The following is a 16,950-nucleotide window of genomic DNA, read 5'->3' as shown; positions in this document are numbered from 1 at the left end:
AGGATGCCTATGACATCAAGTTGTCCATGGACTCTCCCACTCCCTCCCATTTATTGAAATAAATTATAAATAATAATAAAAGCAATGATTCCTAGAACAAAGAAGGCTGAAAGCATTTGACTGAATCCATACTGTCCCGGGGCATGATCCACTTATATCTACATTAAACCTAGAAATGTTTGTCTACACTATCCTTAACTTCCCACGATGGAAACTCCAAACTCTTGCCACAACCAATTACCTGAATACTTAACTTTCCATAAAAACAAAAACTGTGGCCCAGATGTCTTTTGCTGTATTTAAGCCCACACCTTGTTTTGCTACCCACCAAATGTCAAACACCAGAGACTGCACTCCTCCATGTTTTGCGAGGCAGGTCATGAATATTAAACTTGCTAGCAAAAATCTGGCAATAAAACACAGTTCTAAATATATTACGGACAAACCCAGCATTGTCTCTCCTTCAGTAGCTCACAAACCTCCCTCCTACTGCAAATCTCAATCCCGTTCCTGAATTAAACAGGACATTTCTAACTCCTTTCTAACTCCTCAGCTCCACAGCAAGGAAAGGATTTCTTGAAAAACTCCGTGGAAGAAACTGTCTTTGCTAAATATAGTTACCATTAAATTAACTGGAGCACCTGCAATCTCCAGCCAGGATCTCAGGTTGTCGGGATGTTCAAAACTTAAGTATTAATAAATATATATATACACGCACTGATTGTAATACCACAGACAGTCTCTTTTGTTTTGAACTCATAAGCAACATTTGATATTTCTTTCCTGACTGGACGGAATGGCAAGTTTTCTCTTCAGAATGCACTTACTGTTAGAAGTCTGTACTGACTGACCTCATTGAATGCCTTATGCCTTTTTTTTTTTTTTGTCCTCCCCATAGCCATTAGGCTGTTTGCTTTTGAGTTAACAGTGGTTTCTCATAGAGCAACAAGAACTCAAAAGCGCTTGGCAGGAGCCAAGCTCAGACCACTGCCGCTCATTTTTCTGTAGTTATTGTCCACCAGCAGGCTTCCTGTCGCTGTTACCACGTTCCTGCTCAACTCAGCTTCTGTGTTTGGTTAAGAGTGGAAATAACCTCAGACAGCACTGGCTTTCTCTGATCTACACGTAATGCATAGGTCAATCCCTGGCCTCATTAGCACCTGCAAAAAGTACTGCAATACTGCAGTATTATATATCATATTGCAATATTGCAATCACCATGCCTCTGAGCTGATGAACATTTGGGAAATGGGGCTGGCTGAGCCATCCTACCCAGAGAGGATTTTGCTTAGAGAGAGCAAGAATGTGTCTGAAGTGCTTAATAAGCAGAATTCTCCTGCATGAGGAAAGCTTCAGCTCAAAGACCTCATTCCAAAAGCAAAACTAAACTACCCATTGTAAACTTTGTGAATAAATCTGCACAGCACTTTCTTTTTTTTAAAAAAAAAAAAAAACAAAAAACCTAGAGTAGCCTAAGAGGACAACAACGAACCATTCACTTGGCTTTGCATGAATCATCAGGAGATGTCACTCTGTCTACAGAGCAAGGCACTGTCAGTACTGCAAATGTACCTGAACTAATGGGAGCACTCAGATAAAACACTGCAGTGTGCAGCTGTGCTGGCTTTGTTCAAACTTGTGTATTTACCACCTGTGTTGCCATGACAGAGATTTAGCATAAAGTAGGGAACAGATTAGGAGTACAGTCCATGTCGCAGTGTCTTCCTGGATCTTGCCTTCAGCTAGCTCCTGGTACAGCTGTTGGTGCTGCAGCCACACCTTCTGGCTCCGGGGTACGCATATGGTGGAGTACCAAACTGCATGCCATTGCCACAACAAAGTGATGATTAATGCAGGATTGAGGGAACACACACATCTGTCCTCCTAATTGTTATTACAAGTTGTTGTTGTTTTTTTCCTAATTGAAATGATTCTGCTGTCACTTCGCATGAGGATTTACCAAGGCAGAGCACAACCGCAGTAATCAAATGTAACAATGAATTCTGCCAGCTGTACGACACCACACAGAGAACCTATTCCTGAATCTTCCAACACCCCCTTGGAGGATGAAATCCAGTTATTTTCATCTTGGTGTATATCACACCATCCAGCTCTTCTCAAATTTCAGGCTTTGTATTTTAAGCTCTCCCTCATCACAGATCTATTTGCTACTGATCTCATTGACAGACTTTTCCTTCCTGTAGCTCCAGGTTAAAGCTACCTACAATCACACCTTCTTTCAATGGAAAAAAGCAGATTGCTTTAAAACAATAAGCAACTCTTGATTTTCCTGTTCTTTATTTGTCATATATGTTTAACCTCAGACCGCTACTCATTTTCTGATGTTACGCAAAAATACACACATTTCAGTGAGCAGCGTTGCCTTTACTTTCATGTTTTGCCACCTAACATTCAGCATTTTATAATCACGCTCACATATATAACCCATGCTTTTGAGTGATGAATATTTAAAATTCAGCCATTTACCTAGTAAGGGGGCCTAACATTAGGTAGTTAAACCAGGGAAAAAAAAAAAAGAATACAATTCAGCAACTACTGTTGGCAAACTACAAATAGAACCAATATACCATCCTTTCCCCTTTAATTACATACTTCTCTGATTTTCATCACTCTCCTACAAGAAGTAGAACCCGTAGAAACATTCACAACATGAGAAAATGAAATACTAGATTTGAAAAATTGCATTAATCTGTATGCACTTCTTGACGCAGGTAAACGGATGAGAATTTTTATCCCTGGTCTCAAGCCATCAGATGAAACAGCTTCCCTGACAAATGCTTGTTCACTTTACACACCAAGTAATCAATATATAAATCAGCAGCAGTCCTTCCCAAAACCACCTTTTGCATATTTCATCTCTTACAAGTAGTGAATCATCACAGGTCTTTCCTAATGTTGTTTATTCAGTCATATTCTAATAGCACTAACGATACCAAATGAAGTAGGTGCCTCATTGAGCAAACGTCCCTGTCCCAAAGATCTTACAATCTTAGAAGCTTACAATCAAAACCTCAAACTCTTTTCATATGGTTACTGGACAAAAAAATCGGACTGACCGAAAAAAACAACAACAAACACACGGAGTGTATACTAAACAACTTCGTCATTGTGAAATGCTTACACAAAGGCATTGGAGCATGGGGTGAGGTTGGCAGACCTCTGCCAAGGTTTCACAGAAATGCCCAGCAGAGCAGGAGTTCCAAGTTTGGTTTGCTTATCTGCTGCCATCATAGGGAGAAAACTATTTCTTATCACAGTGAAACTAAAAACTTTTTGTTTGGCCATAGAGATGCTGACGTTTAGCTGTTAAGACAGCATTTTTCTTCATTCTGCCATTCTTCATCCCTTCCCAGAAAATGAGGCAGCTGAACTTTTCACTTCTTCCCACATATTATTTTCGAGTAGTTTGCATAGCACTGTTATCGTTAAAGTACCATCTTACAAACACCCGCTGTAGATCAGCATTTTAATTTCCAGGCAGGACAAAACTGAAAGAATAAAAACTGAAGACAGTTCCAATAAAAGATACTAGTAGGGATAAGAAAGTGATTGCTCCATAGATGACTACTACAACCACAAAATGGCTAGTGAATGACAGGTTAAGGAGGCTGTAGGGAAAGGACAATTGGCTTCCACCTGCAGAATGAACATCACCATACTTAACATATCTCTATATCTGAACCCTTTTTCTCTTTCCCTGCCTATAAGACTTCAATGGCATGGAGCTGTAACCAACATGGCTAAAGCTCCAGAAATGTTTTTGGATACTTCATTATAAACAGTTGCAGGAGAAAGCTACCACGTGTAATTTAATCATGTTTTAAATGTACCATCTGGCTGTACAGACTCGTGAAGCTATACTTTGTACCATGATAACTTAAATCTTCCTTGGTTCATATGGCCCCTGTTGTTTGTTATATAGCAAACTATCGCACTGTATCTAGAATAATTAAAAAAAAACAACAGGCAAGGGCATACATATTTACCTGATTAGTAAAATGACTCCTAATGTTTTATGTATAAACAAACTGCAAAATTATGAATAAATCAGGGGTTAAATTATAAAGGATTACACATGAAGCACTTTGATCAATGCTAGATTAAAAGAATCATTTGAACTGAAAAATCACAAATACAGCTCTGGAATGAAGGTCACTGATTGGCATGATATGCAGTACGAGACTGTAGAAGAACGAAACCGTGAATGAAGTCAACAGATGAAGCAATACAATTTCCTTCACTTGAGGAATTAAAAGACACACTGCAAGTGAAAGGCTTAGCACGGAGCCTGCAGCAGCAGATGGACAGCCTTTACAAGTTTTCCAGCTGTACAGCAGAAAGCATAATGAGAAACACTAGTGCAAATTTATGCGGACTTGTACTCTAAGTACTTAGAGCGCAAGTTTACTTTTATTAATCTAGTAAATTACAGCAATTAGTTAGAGATCAGTTTCCTTTAAGTATCATATAGAGTACTGGCAGAGTAATAGCAAACACAGTACATGTGATTGCAGTGCTGTAAATAGAATTTCTCTTGATTTGTGATTCCAGTCTCCGCTCTGTGTCACACAATTCTAAGATCACATCTCTCACAGCAGAAGCCTGTCCCTTACCCTCTGCTGAAGATCTCGGCATTGCTCTTTCCAGAGGTCTAGAATGAACTGCAAGTTTAACGCTCTGCACGTCAGAAATTATTTGTGCTATACTTTCCTGCAGACTGTTAAACTGCTGTTGTATACTCCCAAGACATGAACTGACTTGTTTAGTGTAGTTTAGCTGTTCCTTTAAAGGAATTAAAAGAGAATCTAGTTTTATGGAGTCATTCCTGTCTCCTCTTGCTAACAAAGCACCTTCTTTTATTTCCTGTGATGTCCTTGCTTGCAGCATGTTTTTCAGGTCTGCTATGACGTCACTGAGATCCTTCTGCTGCAAGTAATGGCTGGAGGCCTGTTCTTTGATGGCTTCTTGCAGGTTTATTGGGCCCTTCTGTGCTTCAAGCACCAAGACTTTTAATTCTTGCAGCCTTACTCGATTAACATAAGTGGAACCAAGAACACCTATAATGGCTCCCAGTACAGAGCCAATAATAGACCAGTTCTTTGTTTTTTCAGCTCTTGTTCGCTCTTTCTCGTGGCTTTCCCTTACTGCTGCAGAGAAGAGAGAAAACTTTTCTCGCTCAGATTCTTCTGCGTTTAAGTAGGCAGCTCGATACCTCTTCTCTTCCTGCAAGAAACACATTTTGATTTGAAGAAGCTATAACGTGAAGCTAAAAAAAGTGTGAAAAATGAAAATGGTGAAAAAAAGGGAAATGAAGCATTAGTTCTGTTTCATAATTTTCCCTTTTAATTTTCTTTATTAATCCTACTTCAGTCAGCAAGACACCATTTCAACTCAAACCTAAGAAATAGAAAAGGTCATCAAGAATTACAACTGAAGATCATCTACACAACAATCTGTCACATGCTGATGACAGGAAAGTGGTACACACAGGCAAAGCTTTTCTCTCCTCACCAGGTACAGTTTTTTGGCTCTTCCTACTTTGCCAAACACTATCTTTACCACGCTTCTCTCTTTCAATTCTAAGACACCTAAAACAGGAACTGAAAATAGGACTAAGAAGGGTGTCCTGGATAGGTTAATTTCATGAACATACATACTTCTCATTCTTCTGCCTTCTCTTTCTTTCTCTGCTCACGTGTGCATCTTCCTTTTCTGCCTTTGCCAGCTTCAGCATGGCAATTCCTTTTGTAAGCCACTATATTTCAGCAAAACACTGTAAAGTATTATGGTTATTTTCCTGAAGTAAAATTCTGCAGTTTTTTATAGTAGCGAACCTGTCTGTCAGCTAAGTGCATTCCCCAAATTATCCCATTCTTCTAAGCACACATTTCTCTTGTAAGACGGAGATACCACCTTACAGACAGTGGTAATTTTAGCTCGACCTTCCTTCGTAGTCATGCAGAGCTCTATTCTTGAGATTTCATCTGCACAGTCCTGATGCATTATTTGGACAGCTCTCTTTAGCTCTTTTCTGATGCTCTGTGCATTGATCCAGGAGCTCCATTTAAGCTCAGGTACGTATACCCACTCCTTGCCTGAGCTTTGCCATAGGCGTGCCTGTTTCCTGCTGTCCTTGCAGTTTCATTTAGATTTCTGGGCTGACTTTGGCTGCTATCCTGCCTTTATCTGTGACTGATGGACTGTTGAAGAACATGTTCCTATCGCCATGGTTCATCCAGGTGAGGTGCTGCAGGACTGCACCCTGTGGGTGCAAGATACCACCCCTGCCTGTGCTGTGGTCAACCTCATCTTCTTGCTCATCCTCCCTTGTGGAGCAGCCTGGCTCTTTTGCTCTCTGACAAAAGCCTTAGAAAACTGACTGGGTGTTGCAGCCAGATGGAAGGCAGATGAGAGAGTTTTGATGGGTTAACAGCCGGAAGTGAACTTTCCTCATCACATGGAAAGTTAATTCCTTGAATCCCAGCTTTTTGTTGGCACGCACCTGTCACCACTCAAACAATTAGTTTGCTAGGTTCATTCTTTCAGCTTTTGTCTCCAAATTTACAACCTTGTTTTAACACCAGCATATGATTTCCATTGCATATCAAATCGTCTACAATAATTATTTTAATTAAAACAAGTATAATAAAGACTAGCTCAGACCACTGTTCTTCAACAGTAAGATGCATCTACACCACCAGTCTTTACCGATAAAAGCAACACACACGAATTTTCATTATATTTGCCATCACTCAAATACCAGCAAGTTACCTGCAGCAACCTGTGTTCCAGAGTAGCCAGCTCTAAGTACTGGGTGTCATCCCGAGAGACCCTGTCTAAGCGGTCCCGAATCTCCTTCAGCTTAGTCTGTTGGGCTTCTACATTTTCACGAGCCTCTCGTACTATGCCTCGAGCTATCATAAAGACATTTTCAGCCTGAGAAGAGAGATTATTTATTTTAGAGACTTATTACCAGGCACATCTAAATTGATAGCTATATGAATTTCAGGGAGGAAAAAAACAAAAACAGACAAAAGCACTCCATTACAATCTAGGGGATATGCTACATTTACTAAGACGACTATATTAGAACACAATCGTAGTATCCTCACAGCTAGTTAAAGCAGAAAAAGTCATAGTTCTCTTTAGAGGCTCTTTTTTGACTCACAGTGTTCATGCTTCATATTGCTTAACTCATAATTTTTAAACTTTTAATTTTAAAATTTATTTATTTTTAATATTTTGTCCACATTTACCTCCGTCACTTTTCCCTGAGCCTCTCGAACTTCGTTAATGCCAACAAACTCCTCATATTTGTCCCACCAACTCTTGCCCGTTGCAGATATTTTTTGAAGGGAGCTTTTCCCCATAACAGTCCCAGTTTCTGTCAGCCGGCTGAGAAGACCCCTGGCCGTTTCTATCGCTGACTTGGCTTCAGGCTGCTTAGGTCCTGAGGAACAGTAAGTTCGCACCACGTGTAAATTCATTTTTTGACAGCACTTTATCATAAAATGGTGATATTGCAGGCCACAGGACACCGAGGATACACTTGATTTATATTTCATTGGCCCCTTGTCTTGAATTTGCTCACTGAAGAAAAGTGCTACCAGGATGAAGAAAAATGTTATTAAAATAAGGCTGGCAAACACCTCTTAAAACTACAGGTATGCATCAGAACATGAATAAAATTCTAGAGTGACCAAAGCATCACTAGTTTCATGCTGTTACTCACCTAGGACATTTTCCACAGTTTTCAAAGGACAGTCCTGCCACAGATTCCTGCTTTTCTGCTGTTAAGTACTTCTGCCATGCTTCTTGATTACCGATTTGCTCGTTGCATGAATAGCAATCACATGTTACAGATCCAGTATCAGCATGAGTAGCTTCAGAGTAATTTAATGCTTCAGCACAGAAGTGACTGCCATTGGAAATTTTGTTCTGTGTTTTCACGTTTGAACTTGGTGTACCGTGTCACATGTGCTAACCGCTCTGGAAAAGAACAGAAAAAAAATGAGAGAGAGGAGTCAAAAAAAATATAAAGCTCAAAAAGGTAAAGAAATGGGGTTCAATCATTCCCTATATTTTACAGTCCACAGATATACGAAGCACTGAAGAGGGGAAAGCCAAACACACAGAGGGTAGAGAGAAAACACATAAGTACTACAGCGTACATAATTTTTTTTTTCTAATTGACTACCTATAAAACTAAAATATAAGGAAGAGCCAAAAGATCATACAACCACCAAGCAGCGAATGCAGACATTTTAAATAGCTTTAACATTCTTGCTTACCCTGCAAAAGCAGACTGCTTATTCCTGCTTAATGTCTGCATTGATGTGTAAAGATTTTAGTTTTCTACTTGGCACATTCCTCTAAAAATTATAAACAGGCAAACTTTCAACTAAGGCTTTTTATGGAGTTTGGGTACGATTATATGAGGTTTTGACCAAAACAATATTAAAAACCAACAAATGAATGGCATGGGAGAGCTTGATACTTGGTACATGTTTTTTGTTAATTTAAGAAGTTTTACATATGAATTTTCTTTTCCACACAGAGGGCGGCGAGGCCCTGGCACAGGCCGCCCCATCCCTGAGGTGCTGCAGGCCAGGTCAGGGGGGGCTCTGAGCACCCTGACCTAGCGGGTGGGGCCCTGCCTGTGGCAGGGGGCTGGAACCGGGTGATCCTTAGGGTCCTTTCCAACCCGAGCCGTTCTGATTGTGTGACTTCAGGTGGCAACGCCACCACAGCCGTGCCACAAGGAAGGGACGGTCCCAGAGGGAGACATTTGGGGGCAACTTTTACCCCTCCCCGTTACACAGCCCCACCGTGAAGCAGCCCCACCGAGCACCCCGGGGCCGCCGTACACCCACCGCCACAGCACACCACAACCACAGGGACCCCCCGCACCTCCCCGTGACACCGCTCACCGCCCCCACGCCCCCTCCTCACCTCCCCGAGGCCCTCCCGGTGCCCCCCCCTTCCCCCGCCTCAGCTCCGCATCCCCGGGCCCTGCCCTACCTGCCCCGGGCCCGGCCCGGAAGCGGAAGTCCCCGAGCTCCGGGCGGTGACGGCGGCGGCGGCTGAGGCGCGGGGCCGGGCGGAAGCGGGAGGCTGAGGCGCGGAGCGGCGCGGAGCGGAGCGGGGCGGGCGCCATGTCGGGCCGGGAGGGTAAGGCCGAGCCCCGGGGCCGCCGGCACCGCGCCGGGCCGAGCCGCGCCTCACGGAGCTCTCTGTCTTTGCAGGCGGCAAGAAGAAGCCGCTGAAGCAGCCGAAGAAGCAGACCAAGGACCTGGATGAGGTAGGGCGCCGGGGGGGCATCCCCTTCACCATCCTCATCCCCTTCTCCTTCCCCTTCCCCTTATCTGTTTCCGTTTCTGAGGGTTGTGGCAGCCGTGACTGGAAAAAGGTAAACGCGATGCCTCTCTGAAAGATGAATTGGTGACTTTATAAATAAGGTTTGTCATCAGAGAAATGCCAGAGCCAGTTAAGGGCTTTCAAGTGTCCAAGTTACAACAGTGTAAAAGCTGATATTATGTGTTGTAGTAAAGCTGCCAGACAAACGAAATCGTGTTCTGCAGCAGGGCAGAGCTCTGTGTGTGGGGAGGACAGCAGGTATCAGGCTCTTGATAACTGTCAAAGTGTGGGTAGGAACAGGGCCTAGGAAGTGATGGAGGTGAACGGGCAGGTGGCTGCTCTATCACACTCTAAAACCTGTTACTGACCCTTCAGTGTCTGACTACAAGGATAACTTGTCTGGGGCTGAGCAAGAGTTTGTCTTACATCAGGCTAACGTTTTGATTACTGCCATGGTTGGCCGGATGACTAACTTATTGACAGTTCTGCTCTTGTCTTTGTAGAAAACAAAATTTGGAGGGGCCACAGACTGTCAAAAGGGCAAGACTAGTAATCAAAGTAATTGGAGAAAGCTTGAAGGAAAGCAAAGGGATTTATTTAACTAAGCATGTATGCTATGGCCCTTTCTTTGGAAAGAACAATTGACTTGTAAAATACAAGGAGTGGTTAACTTCAGGTCCACCTGAAAGGGTTTGAGACAGAACATACACTAAATGTGTACCCTCAAAATCAGTCATTGCAAAACAAAAATCACACAGGCCATATAAAGAAAATACCATGTGCCAAATGTGATATAATAACATCTCCTTTCCTCTCAGCACAGCAGTAGTATATGTGGGCATTGCATTGATCCACTTTTTTTCTCTTTATAGCATGGTAGGGAGTGATTTACTAGTAAAAACATAAAAAAATCCTGGAAAATCCAGAGAGAGAAACAATATTTTGTTCTTTTGGGGGGAAAAAGGGAAGTAAAAAGCTCACATTGTAGCAAGGGGAGTTTCAGCGTGAAAAAGAGGAAAATGTTCCAGTTTTAAGGAAGCTGAGCCATGGACTGGACTGGTGAGGAATCTCAAAATCCTGAGTGTCAAGGAAAAATCCTACAGTCCCTTTCAGCATTGTTGTCTATGAAGACTGTACATGTTAGAACATTTATTTCTCATTGCTTATCGTTGTTTTAAAAAAGTTTCAGGGGAGGAGATGCTAACACGCTCTGTTGTTCTTTTCTTTAGACAGATCTGGCGTTTAAACAAAAGCAGAAGGAGGAGCAAAAGAAACTTGAGGAGATGAAAGCAAAGGCTGCTGGAAAAGGGCCCCTCGGTAAGTGAGGTGCCATACTGATAGGAAAAAAAGGGGCTTGCTGCCTTCAAAAGTCTAATGGTTTTGCTTGTACCTTTCAGTTATTCAACATGCACTGGTAGGATGATGGCAGTTGCAGATGATAAATAACAGAGATGCTAATTTTATTTATTTATTTTACTGTGAAATTTCACCTCCAAATTACTGATGCAGCTTCTGTTTTAGGAGGTATAACTGTACTGGGCACGCTAAGCTGTTCTCGTGGGATGGTGTAGAGAGATTTGGGCTCTTATTTTAGTATACCACCCTTTTCTTTCCAGGAACATTAAGAAACACGTAGGCTTTGCCACAGTTCTGGAAGTTTAACAAGTGCAGTAATTGTTTTCTTAAAGAATGAATTTCAAGAGCAGGAGATTCTTGGCAGGAAAAAACAACAACAAAAAAACAACACTCTATAACTGGAAAGAAGTCTGGATTCAGTGCTTTTGCTTAAGTGTCTGTGCAGCATGCTGTGCCACGGGAGAGGTTTTGCAGTGTGTTTTGGTGCATCCAGCCCAGTCGTTGTTTCAGACTAGGTTTGGTACTAGGAGTTCTGTCGGTGTGAGGCTGTCCACTCACCTTGTGCTCCTCCAGCGTTTGTAGTGATTGCACTAGGGATGTTGAAGGGTACATCCTGCCTATTCCCTGGAGGTGCTTTTGGCATGTGTTCCATTAACATGGGTAATCCCTTCTCCATTCTATAAAGAGTGTTAAACTTTACTCTTTGCTTCTCATTCTTTAGAAAAAAATAAATATTGAGAGGCGTTAGAAGGACCTTCCCAGCAATCCCACAGCAAATTCCATTTCATTAACTATGCTTGCATGGAATCTTGTCAGATGCTGTTTGGAAATTCAAAATCCATTGGATTCATTTTATCTGTGCACTAAATGATACCCTTAGAGAGTTCCAGCAGGACAGCGAGTAAGGAGTTACCATTTACAGAAATCCTGTTAACTTTCACGAGCTGTTTATCCATTTGCTTTATTATGGACTCTATTATCTTGTCAGAGACCAGAGTCAGACTTGCTGGTCCTTAGTTCTCTAGTTTCTTCCCAGAACCCTTCCTGTATCTGGGAGCTGTGCTGGCAGTGAAGCTGGCAGATCACAAGCACAGAAGAGTAACATGAAAACAGTCCTCTGACACGGTGGCTGTAATGATAAGTTACAAATCCTAGCCAGCAGTTCTGCAATTTCATATTTGAGTTGGTGTTCTTGGAGTGGAATGCAATCCAGTTCCACTAACGTGGGATATTTCTTGTCTGTTTATCTCAAATTAATCTAGCTCCTCTGATTTATCTGCTTACAAAAAAATGTGCTGGGTGTGGGACTTACAGAATGTCTTTGGCATTACATGCTGATGCAAAAAAAAATCCCTGAACCTCCCTCCTGTGTCCTTACCATCCTAAATTTGTTCTGTGTAGTACGCTTCAGCTGCGAGTACGTCTGTATTTCTTGACTGTTCTCACTTGCCATTATTACTCTGTCTTCTTCTAGATGAATTTCAGTCATCTGGTCCGTGACCAATGAGAGTGAAAGCAGACAGTGATTATTGTGTTATTACAGCAAGGCAACACTTGGAACACAGTGCAAAGTCTGCTGTTGACTATCAGCCCTTGCAGCCACGAATTCTGTAGCCCTCCTGTGCTTTTCTCCTTTTCACTGGTCATAGATGACACATGCTGTGAAAAATGGCATTTGACAAAAAAAAGTGCTGCATTTGTTGCTGTGTTAATATGTGTCATTCCTTGACCCTGCTTTATGCTCTTCAGTAATGGAGAGTGCAAAGAACAGAGGCTCTTGCAATTCCAGTACCTGCTACAGTAAAGCTTCAATCCCAACTGGGGGCTCTTGTTTTAGAAATACTGATGCTTTTATTCCTTCAGCTTTAAATTTGATTTGACCAGACTATATAACTGCTGTATAAGAAATAAACAACACAGAGTGTGCATGGAGGAGCACAGGAATGGTTGAAATATTTAGTCCAGTTGTAGGTTTAGGAGGCGTATTTGGTTCCAGGGGAGACTTGGTTTCTGATGTTAAGTAACTCATTTAGCATGAAGTCTGTAAGATCACAAACACATGCGAAAGCAAAACCAACTCTCTGGTGGGGATCTGAGTTGTACAGGCAGTCTAGCAGGGATTTGATTTGACAAAGAACTAAACTTGTAGGTAAGATCTCTGTCAGTTGTCTAACCAGTTGTGTTGTTTCTTTTGGCAGCCAGTGGTGGAATAAAGAAGTCTGGCAAAAAGTAGCTCAATCGAACTACAATGTAAGATGTGATGGAGTTATTCAATGGACCTGCAACATTCTGAACGTCAAGAAAACTCTCTAGTGCTTAGGTAACATTGTACATTTTGTTTAGTCAGAATAAAACTTTTTTGTTAAGAGGTGATATTTTCTCTTTACCTGTAGGCTTTGTTTTAAAATTGGCTTTGCTGGATTATACTGGAAATGAATCTTCTTGAAGACTACTTGTGACCTTCTGTAGGTTGACTGCATCTGCTGGTTTGGTAGCCATTTATGAGAATTAGTTTAAACTTCTGCATTTTTTTTTTTTGACAATGAGAGTTAGGGCCTGAGTATTAAACTTCTTCAGATTTCAACCTGGAGGCTCAAGTTTACTTGCAACTGCACAAGGTGTGGCTAGATCAGCACATGCTCGCATAAGAGCTGGAAAGTCTCTCTAAATGAAAAGATGGGCTATACTGCCATCACCAGAGAGGTGGTTAACTTGGGGACAACCACTGTCCAAAATAAGCCAGTTTTGTAGTTGCTGCTTGGGTATACTGCACTGCCAAGCCCCTTGCTGTTGTCCTACAAATAGTCGCCTACACCTTCTTTTCCTTGAACTCCTGCAAGAGCTCCTTTATGCTCACAGCAATGCCCTTGGGGGAGGGAGTAGGAGGAGGGGGTGCGGTGCTTACAGGGCTAGAAGTGAATAGTAGCGATGATACGCTGGATATGGGAACTTTGGGGAAGGGATGTCACCTTGTTGAGGTAGGAGAGAAGGGGGAAAGGATTAACGCAGGCTGAGCAAAAGGTGATGGTGGGACAGAAGGTCCCCGTGCGGGGTGGGCAGGTGGTGGGGGGCAGTGCTGTGGAAGAGCCCACAGATGTGGGCTGGCTGGGCTCCTAGGGAAGAGCCCTGAGCTCTGTGGCCGCACACAAGGTGCTGCTGGAGGTCCCCAGGCTGGGTGGAGACCCCTCAGGATGTGGTGCCCCCATCCTCCTCACCGATGGACCTCCTGCTTGGTGGGCCAGGCTTTTGTATGGGGGCCCTCAGCCCGAACCACCAGGCAGGCTGCCTGGAGCAGCAAGGAGCTGGTTCTCCCCCCTTGAGAAACCTTCGGAAACCTTCATCTGTGCAAGCAGAGTGTTCTCCAGCATGTGGATGGGGTCTTGGAAAAGAGTGCTGAAAAATACTAGGCATGGTTTTTCACGTGATTTTCAAAGAAACAGGCACTTTGACTTCAGGAAGCTCAAAGAAATAGCTCACACATCAGCAAATTGCTGCCAGCTACGCCATGGAAGTACACTGTGTGCCATTTCAGGCTGGGAAGCACAGATGAATGAAACTGCAAATTCAAAGCGCTTGGGGAGGCTGAGCAAGCAAAGAACAAAGCTGAGTTATCAGGGATAATAAACTTGCTTCAGATCTTGCTTGAAGGTGGAAAGTTGCAACATTGAAGATTTCCAACCATACATGAATATGACTGCAAACTCCCCTCTAATCATGAGAAGGTATCAATATTTACATAGCTCCGTTCATACCTAGTTCGGGGCATCTTCAACACTACCCAGAATTTCCATTAGTAGAAGATAATTGACAGAAAATAATTATTTTATGAGGACTCGTGTGGTATTGTAGCTTGGATTTGTGGTATTATGTACGCTCCCCTTAAAGCATAAGTGGCTCTGAAGTAGACATTGCAATGAGCCATTGTAAGCAACCTTGGAAGATTTTCACCCAAAATACAGATTTTTTTTTCCACAAGAAATGCCCATCATCAGTCTAGATATATTTTTGCCTTAAAAAAAGGAAAAATATTCTGACAAAGGCTGGTGCCTCTGTCTCAAAAAAAATACATAAACACATTCTTGTTGAAGGGCAGCGTTCCTTCTCTTTTCTTGGTATTTTCTATGGCTGGGATAAATAATTAGGTAATTATTTCTGTGCAGAAGAACACCCTTTTCTTCTTCAAACACTAACAATCATATGCAGTATTCTTGATTGCCTCCCAGGTATTCCTATTATAGTGGAGCTTTGCAAGACAGCAAATACCAGATCACAGCTCTCAGTCCTTCTGGAAACCTCTGACCTCTGTAATGAGATGTGGAGTGTACAACACTACCAGGGTGACTACATTAAAAGGGCTTGAATAAAAACTCTGACTGAGCACCAGCTCTCTCCGAAAGCCAGTGGTAGAAGAGTGCAATTCACAGATACCTTCATACCTAGCGCTGCAGCAGCTGCTTCCATTAACCCAGTGAAGAGCAACAAATGATAAGAAAGGGAATGAAAAGGTTTCCAAATGAGCCCTTAGTGTTCAACATGCTTTATTAAAAGCTTCAGCAAGGATAAAATGCGCTGAATGGCTCACTTAAACTAGAGAAATTATGTGAAATCTTGGAGTGAGAGTTTTAAATTCTTAATACCTGTTCCAGTCAGAAGGCGAGCTGAACGCAAACCATTGTGAAGCAACCAGACATTGGTCTGTGACCGAGATACTTTTAAGAAAGGTATCAGGCAGGAACGCAGTAGACAGCAAAAGATCCAGGATAAGCACTGAATGGTGTTTGTTAGCACCGCTGCATACAGGCTGGAAGCCTCTTTGAGTGATACAAGCAGAAGGACCATTCTCTGAATTCTGGTCACAGCTGCAATCTGAGCTGGAAGGCCAGGGAACTGCACCATTCATTATAGCCATACAAGACTTCTATCAGCAAAAGCCCACGTTACCATAAATATCTATCAGGTTTCAGACACTTTGCACTTAAAGGTCAAGGCACCACAATCACTGTGGGGGTGGTGATGGCTGACCATGATCTGGCACCTCTGCTATCAGTTGAAATCATGACAGGCGTTAGTGCTGGGCTGGCAGCTCAGCACCAGGGCGACCTCCTCCATCTCCTAGATCCCTCTCCTTAGATGGGGCCAAACTCCTTTTAAACTTTCCAGAAGAAGTATAAGTTATTTTTCCCTTAGATACTGAGAATAGTATTTACTTCTCCCACTGTGAAAAAGAAATTTTATTTCATTTAATTAGAGAAAGCAAGCAGAGCACTTTCTTAATTACAAAGTAAACTTCCAGCTAGAACTGTTAAACTTCAATAGAACCTTTATGAAAGTTCAAGTTTCTATGGCTCACTTGAGGCCATATCTTTGACAGAGGGGAAAATAAATTTAATCATTTGTATGCTCTTGGTAAATTTTTACATTTGTTCTTGGCTGTTTTTAACATCTTTAATAGCTTTTAAGATGCAAAGTCAGTACCTTGGGTCTTACAGGACAAGGTAGGATGTGAATTTTAGACATTTCAACAAAATTGTCTGCTCTAAAGGGGATTCTCTGGAAATCAGATTGAGTCCTGCCAGCCAAGCAGGGCAGGTGAAGGTTGAAATTCAAGCATGCCTGAACACTTTTTGCATTTTGGACAAAGATAACTTGCATATTAAAACAATACTTACACAAAGACGTGGGACAAAGATGCCTTAGAGACTTTGCCCAAGAGCCAGGCCCTGTCCCTGGCTCTGTGGAGTGCACCGAAGGCAACATGAGCCACTCCTGGTACCTCCTGGGGAAGTCTACATTAAAAATGTAGACATTGAACTGCCTTCCTGGCAAGAGTCCTCCTGTTTAATATTAGGCCATGGAAATAAAGCTGACAAAAGAACACTTTGATCATAAGTTTTTACATAATACCGTTAAAAATGGCATTCGTTCCTTAGTGCAGCTCCAGCTCAATGTTAAACTAATGCAAAGGCAGCATAGCTCTTACATCACACACATACATAACACTACCCCCACTCTGAAGGGCACAGAAAATACAAAGCCCAGAGCGCAGCAGGAAATGAATACCGATGATTAAAGTAGTAGCAGAATAGATATAAATATTGTTTATAGGGAAATCCAAAGGGATACGATTGCCATAATGAATTCCAGTTATGCTCTAATGTTTTAAATGCTTTGCCCACTCTTTGGGGTTAGTTCAGCTCCAAGAAAATCATACTCTGA

The 16,950-nt window shown here is 42.3% G+C and overlaps 1 protein-coding gene and 1 long non-coding RNA gene across 3 annotated transcripts; one reads left to right on the top strand and one right to left on the bottom strand.

Annotated features, from left to right (window-relative positions):
* Positions 1-2,281: 2,281 nt before the first annotated feature.
* Positions 2,282-9,073, bottom strand: CCDC51 (coiled-coil domain containing 51). Of its 2 annotated transcripts, none has more exons than XM_032194144.1 (5): positions 9,043-9,073; positions 7,754-8,010; positions 7,278-7,624; positions 6,793-6,957; positions 2,282-5,244 (listed from the first exon to the last, which is right to left on the bottom strand). In XM_032194144.1, exons 3-5 carry the CDS (start codon positions 7,584-7,586, stop codon positions 4,468-4,470), a joined length of 1,251 nt encoding a protein of 416 aa, XP_032050035.1. In that variant the 5' UTR covers positions 7,587-7,624; positions 7,754-8,010; positions 9,043-9,073; the 3' UTR covers positions 2,282-4,467. The 2 variants fall into 2 exon arrangements, with proteins under 2 accessions (XP_032050035.1, XP_032050036.1); XM_032194145.1 differs by lacking the exon at positions 9,043-9,073 and adding an exon at positions 8,313-8,573.
* A 75-nt stretch (positions 9,074-9,148) lies between these two features.
* Positions 9,149-13,109, top strand: LOC116492985. Its single transcript, XR_004253706.1, has 4 exons — positions 9,149-9,192; positions 9,267-9,322; positions 10,608-10,695; positions 12,933-13,109. It is a non-coding gene; the product is annotated as an uncharacterized LOC116492985 (long non-coding RNA).
* The last annotated feature ends 3,841 nt before the right edge of the window (positions 13,110-16,950 follow it).

This window comes from Aythya fuligula, chromosome 10, assembly GCF_009819795.1.
Source record: "Aythya fuligula isolate bAytFul2 chromosome 10, bAytFul2.pri, whole genome shotgun sequence".
Classification (NCBI taxonomy): domain Eukaryota; kingdom Metazoa; phylum Chordata; class Aves; order Anseriformes; family Anatidae; genus Aythya; species Aythya fuligula.
Note: the sequence above shows the minus strand (reverse complement) of the source record. Positions and strands in the feature narration are given on the sequence as shown.

Coding starts and splice junctions, on each gene's coding strand:
- CCDC51 (XM_032194144.1), bottom strand. CDS start 7,586: ATGAAATATAAATCAAGTGTATCCTCGGTGTCCTGTGGCCTGCAATAT. Junction 6,958..7,277: donor CTCAGGGAAAAGTGACGGAG/GTAAATGTGGAC, acceptor CTCTCTTCTCAG/GCTGAAAATGTCTTTATGAT. Junction 5,245..6,792: donor TGGAACACAGGTTGCTGCAG/GTAACTTGCTGG, acceptor TGTTTCTTGCAG/GAAGAGAAGAGGTATCGAGC.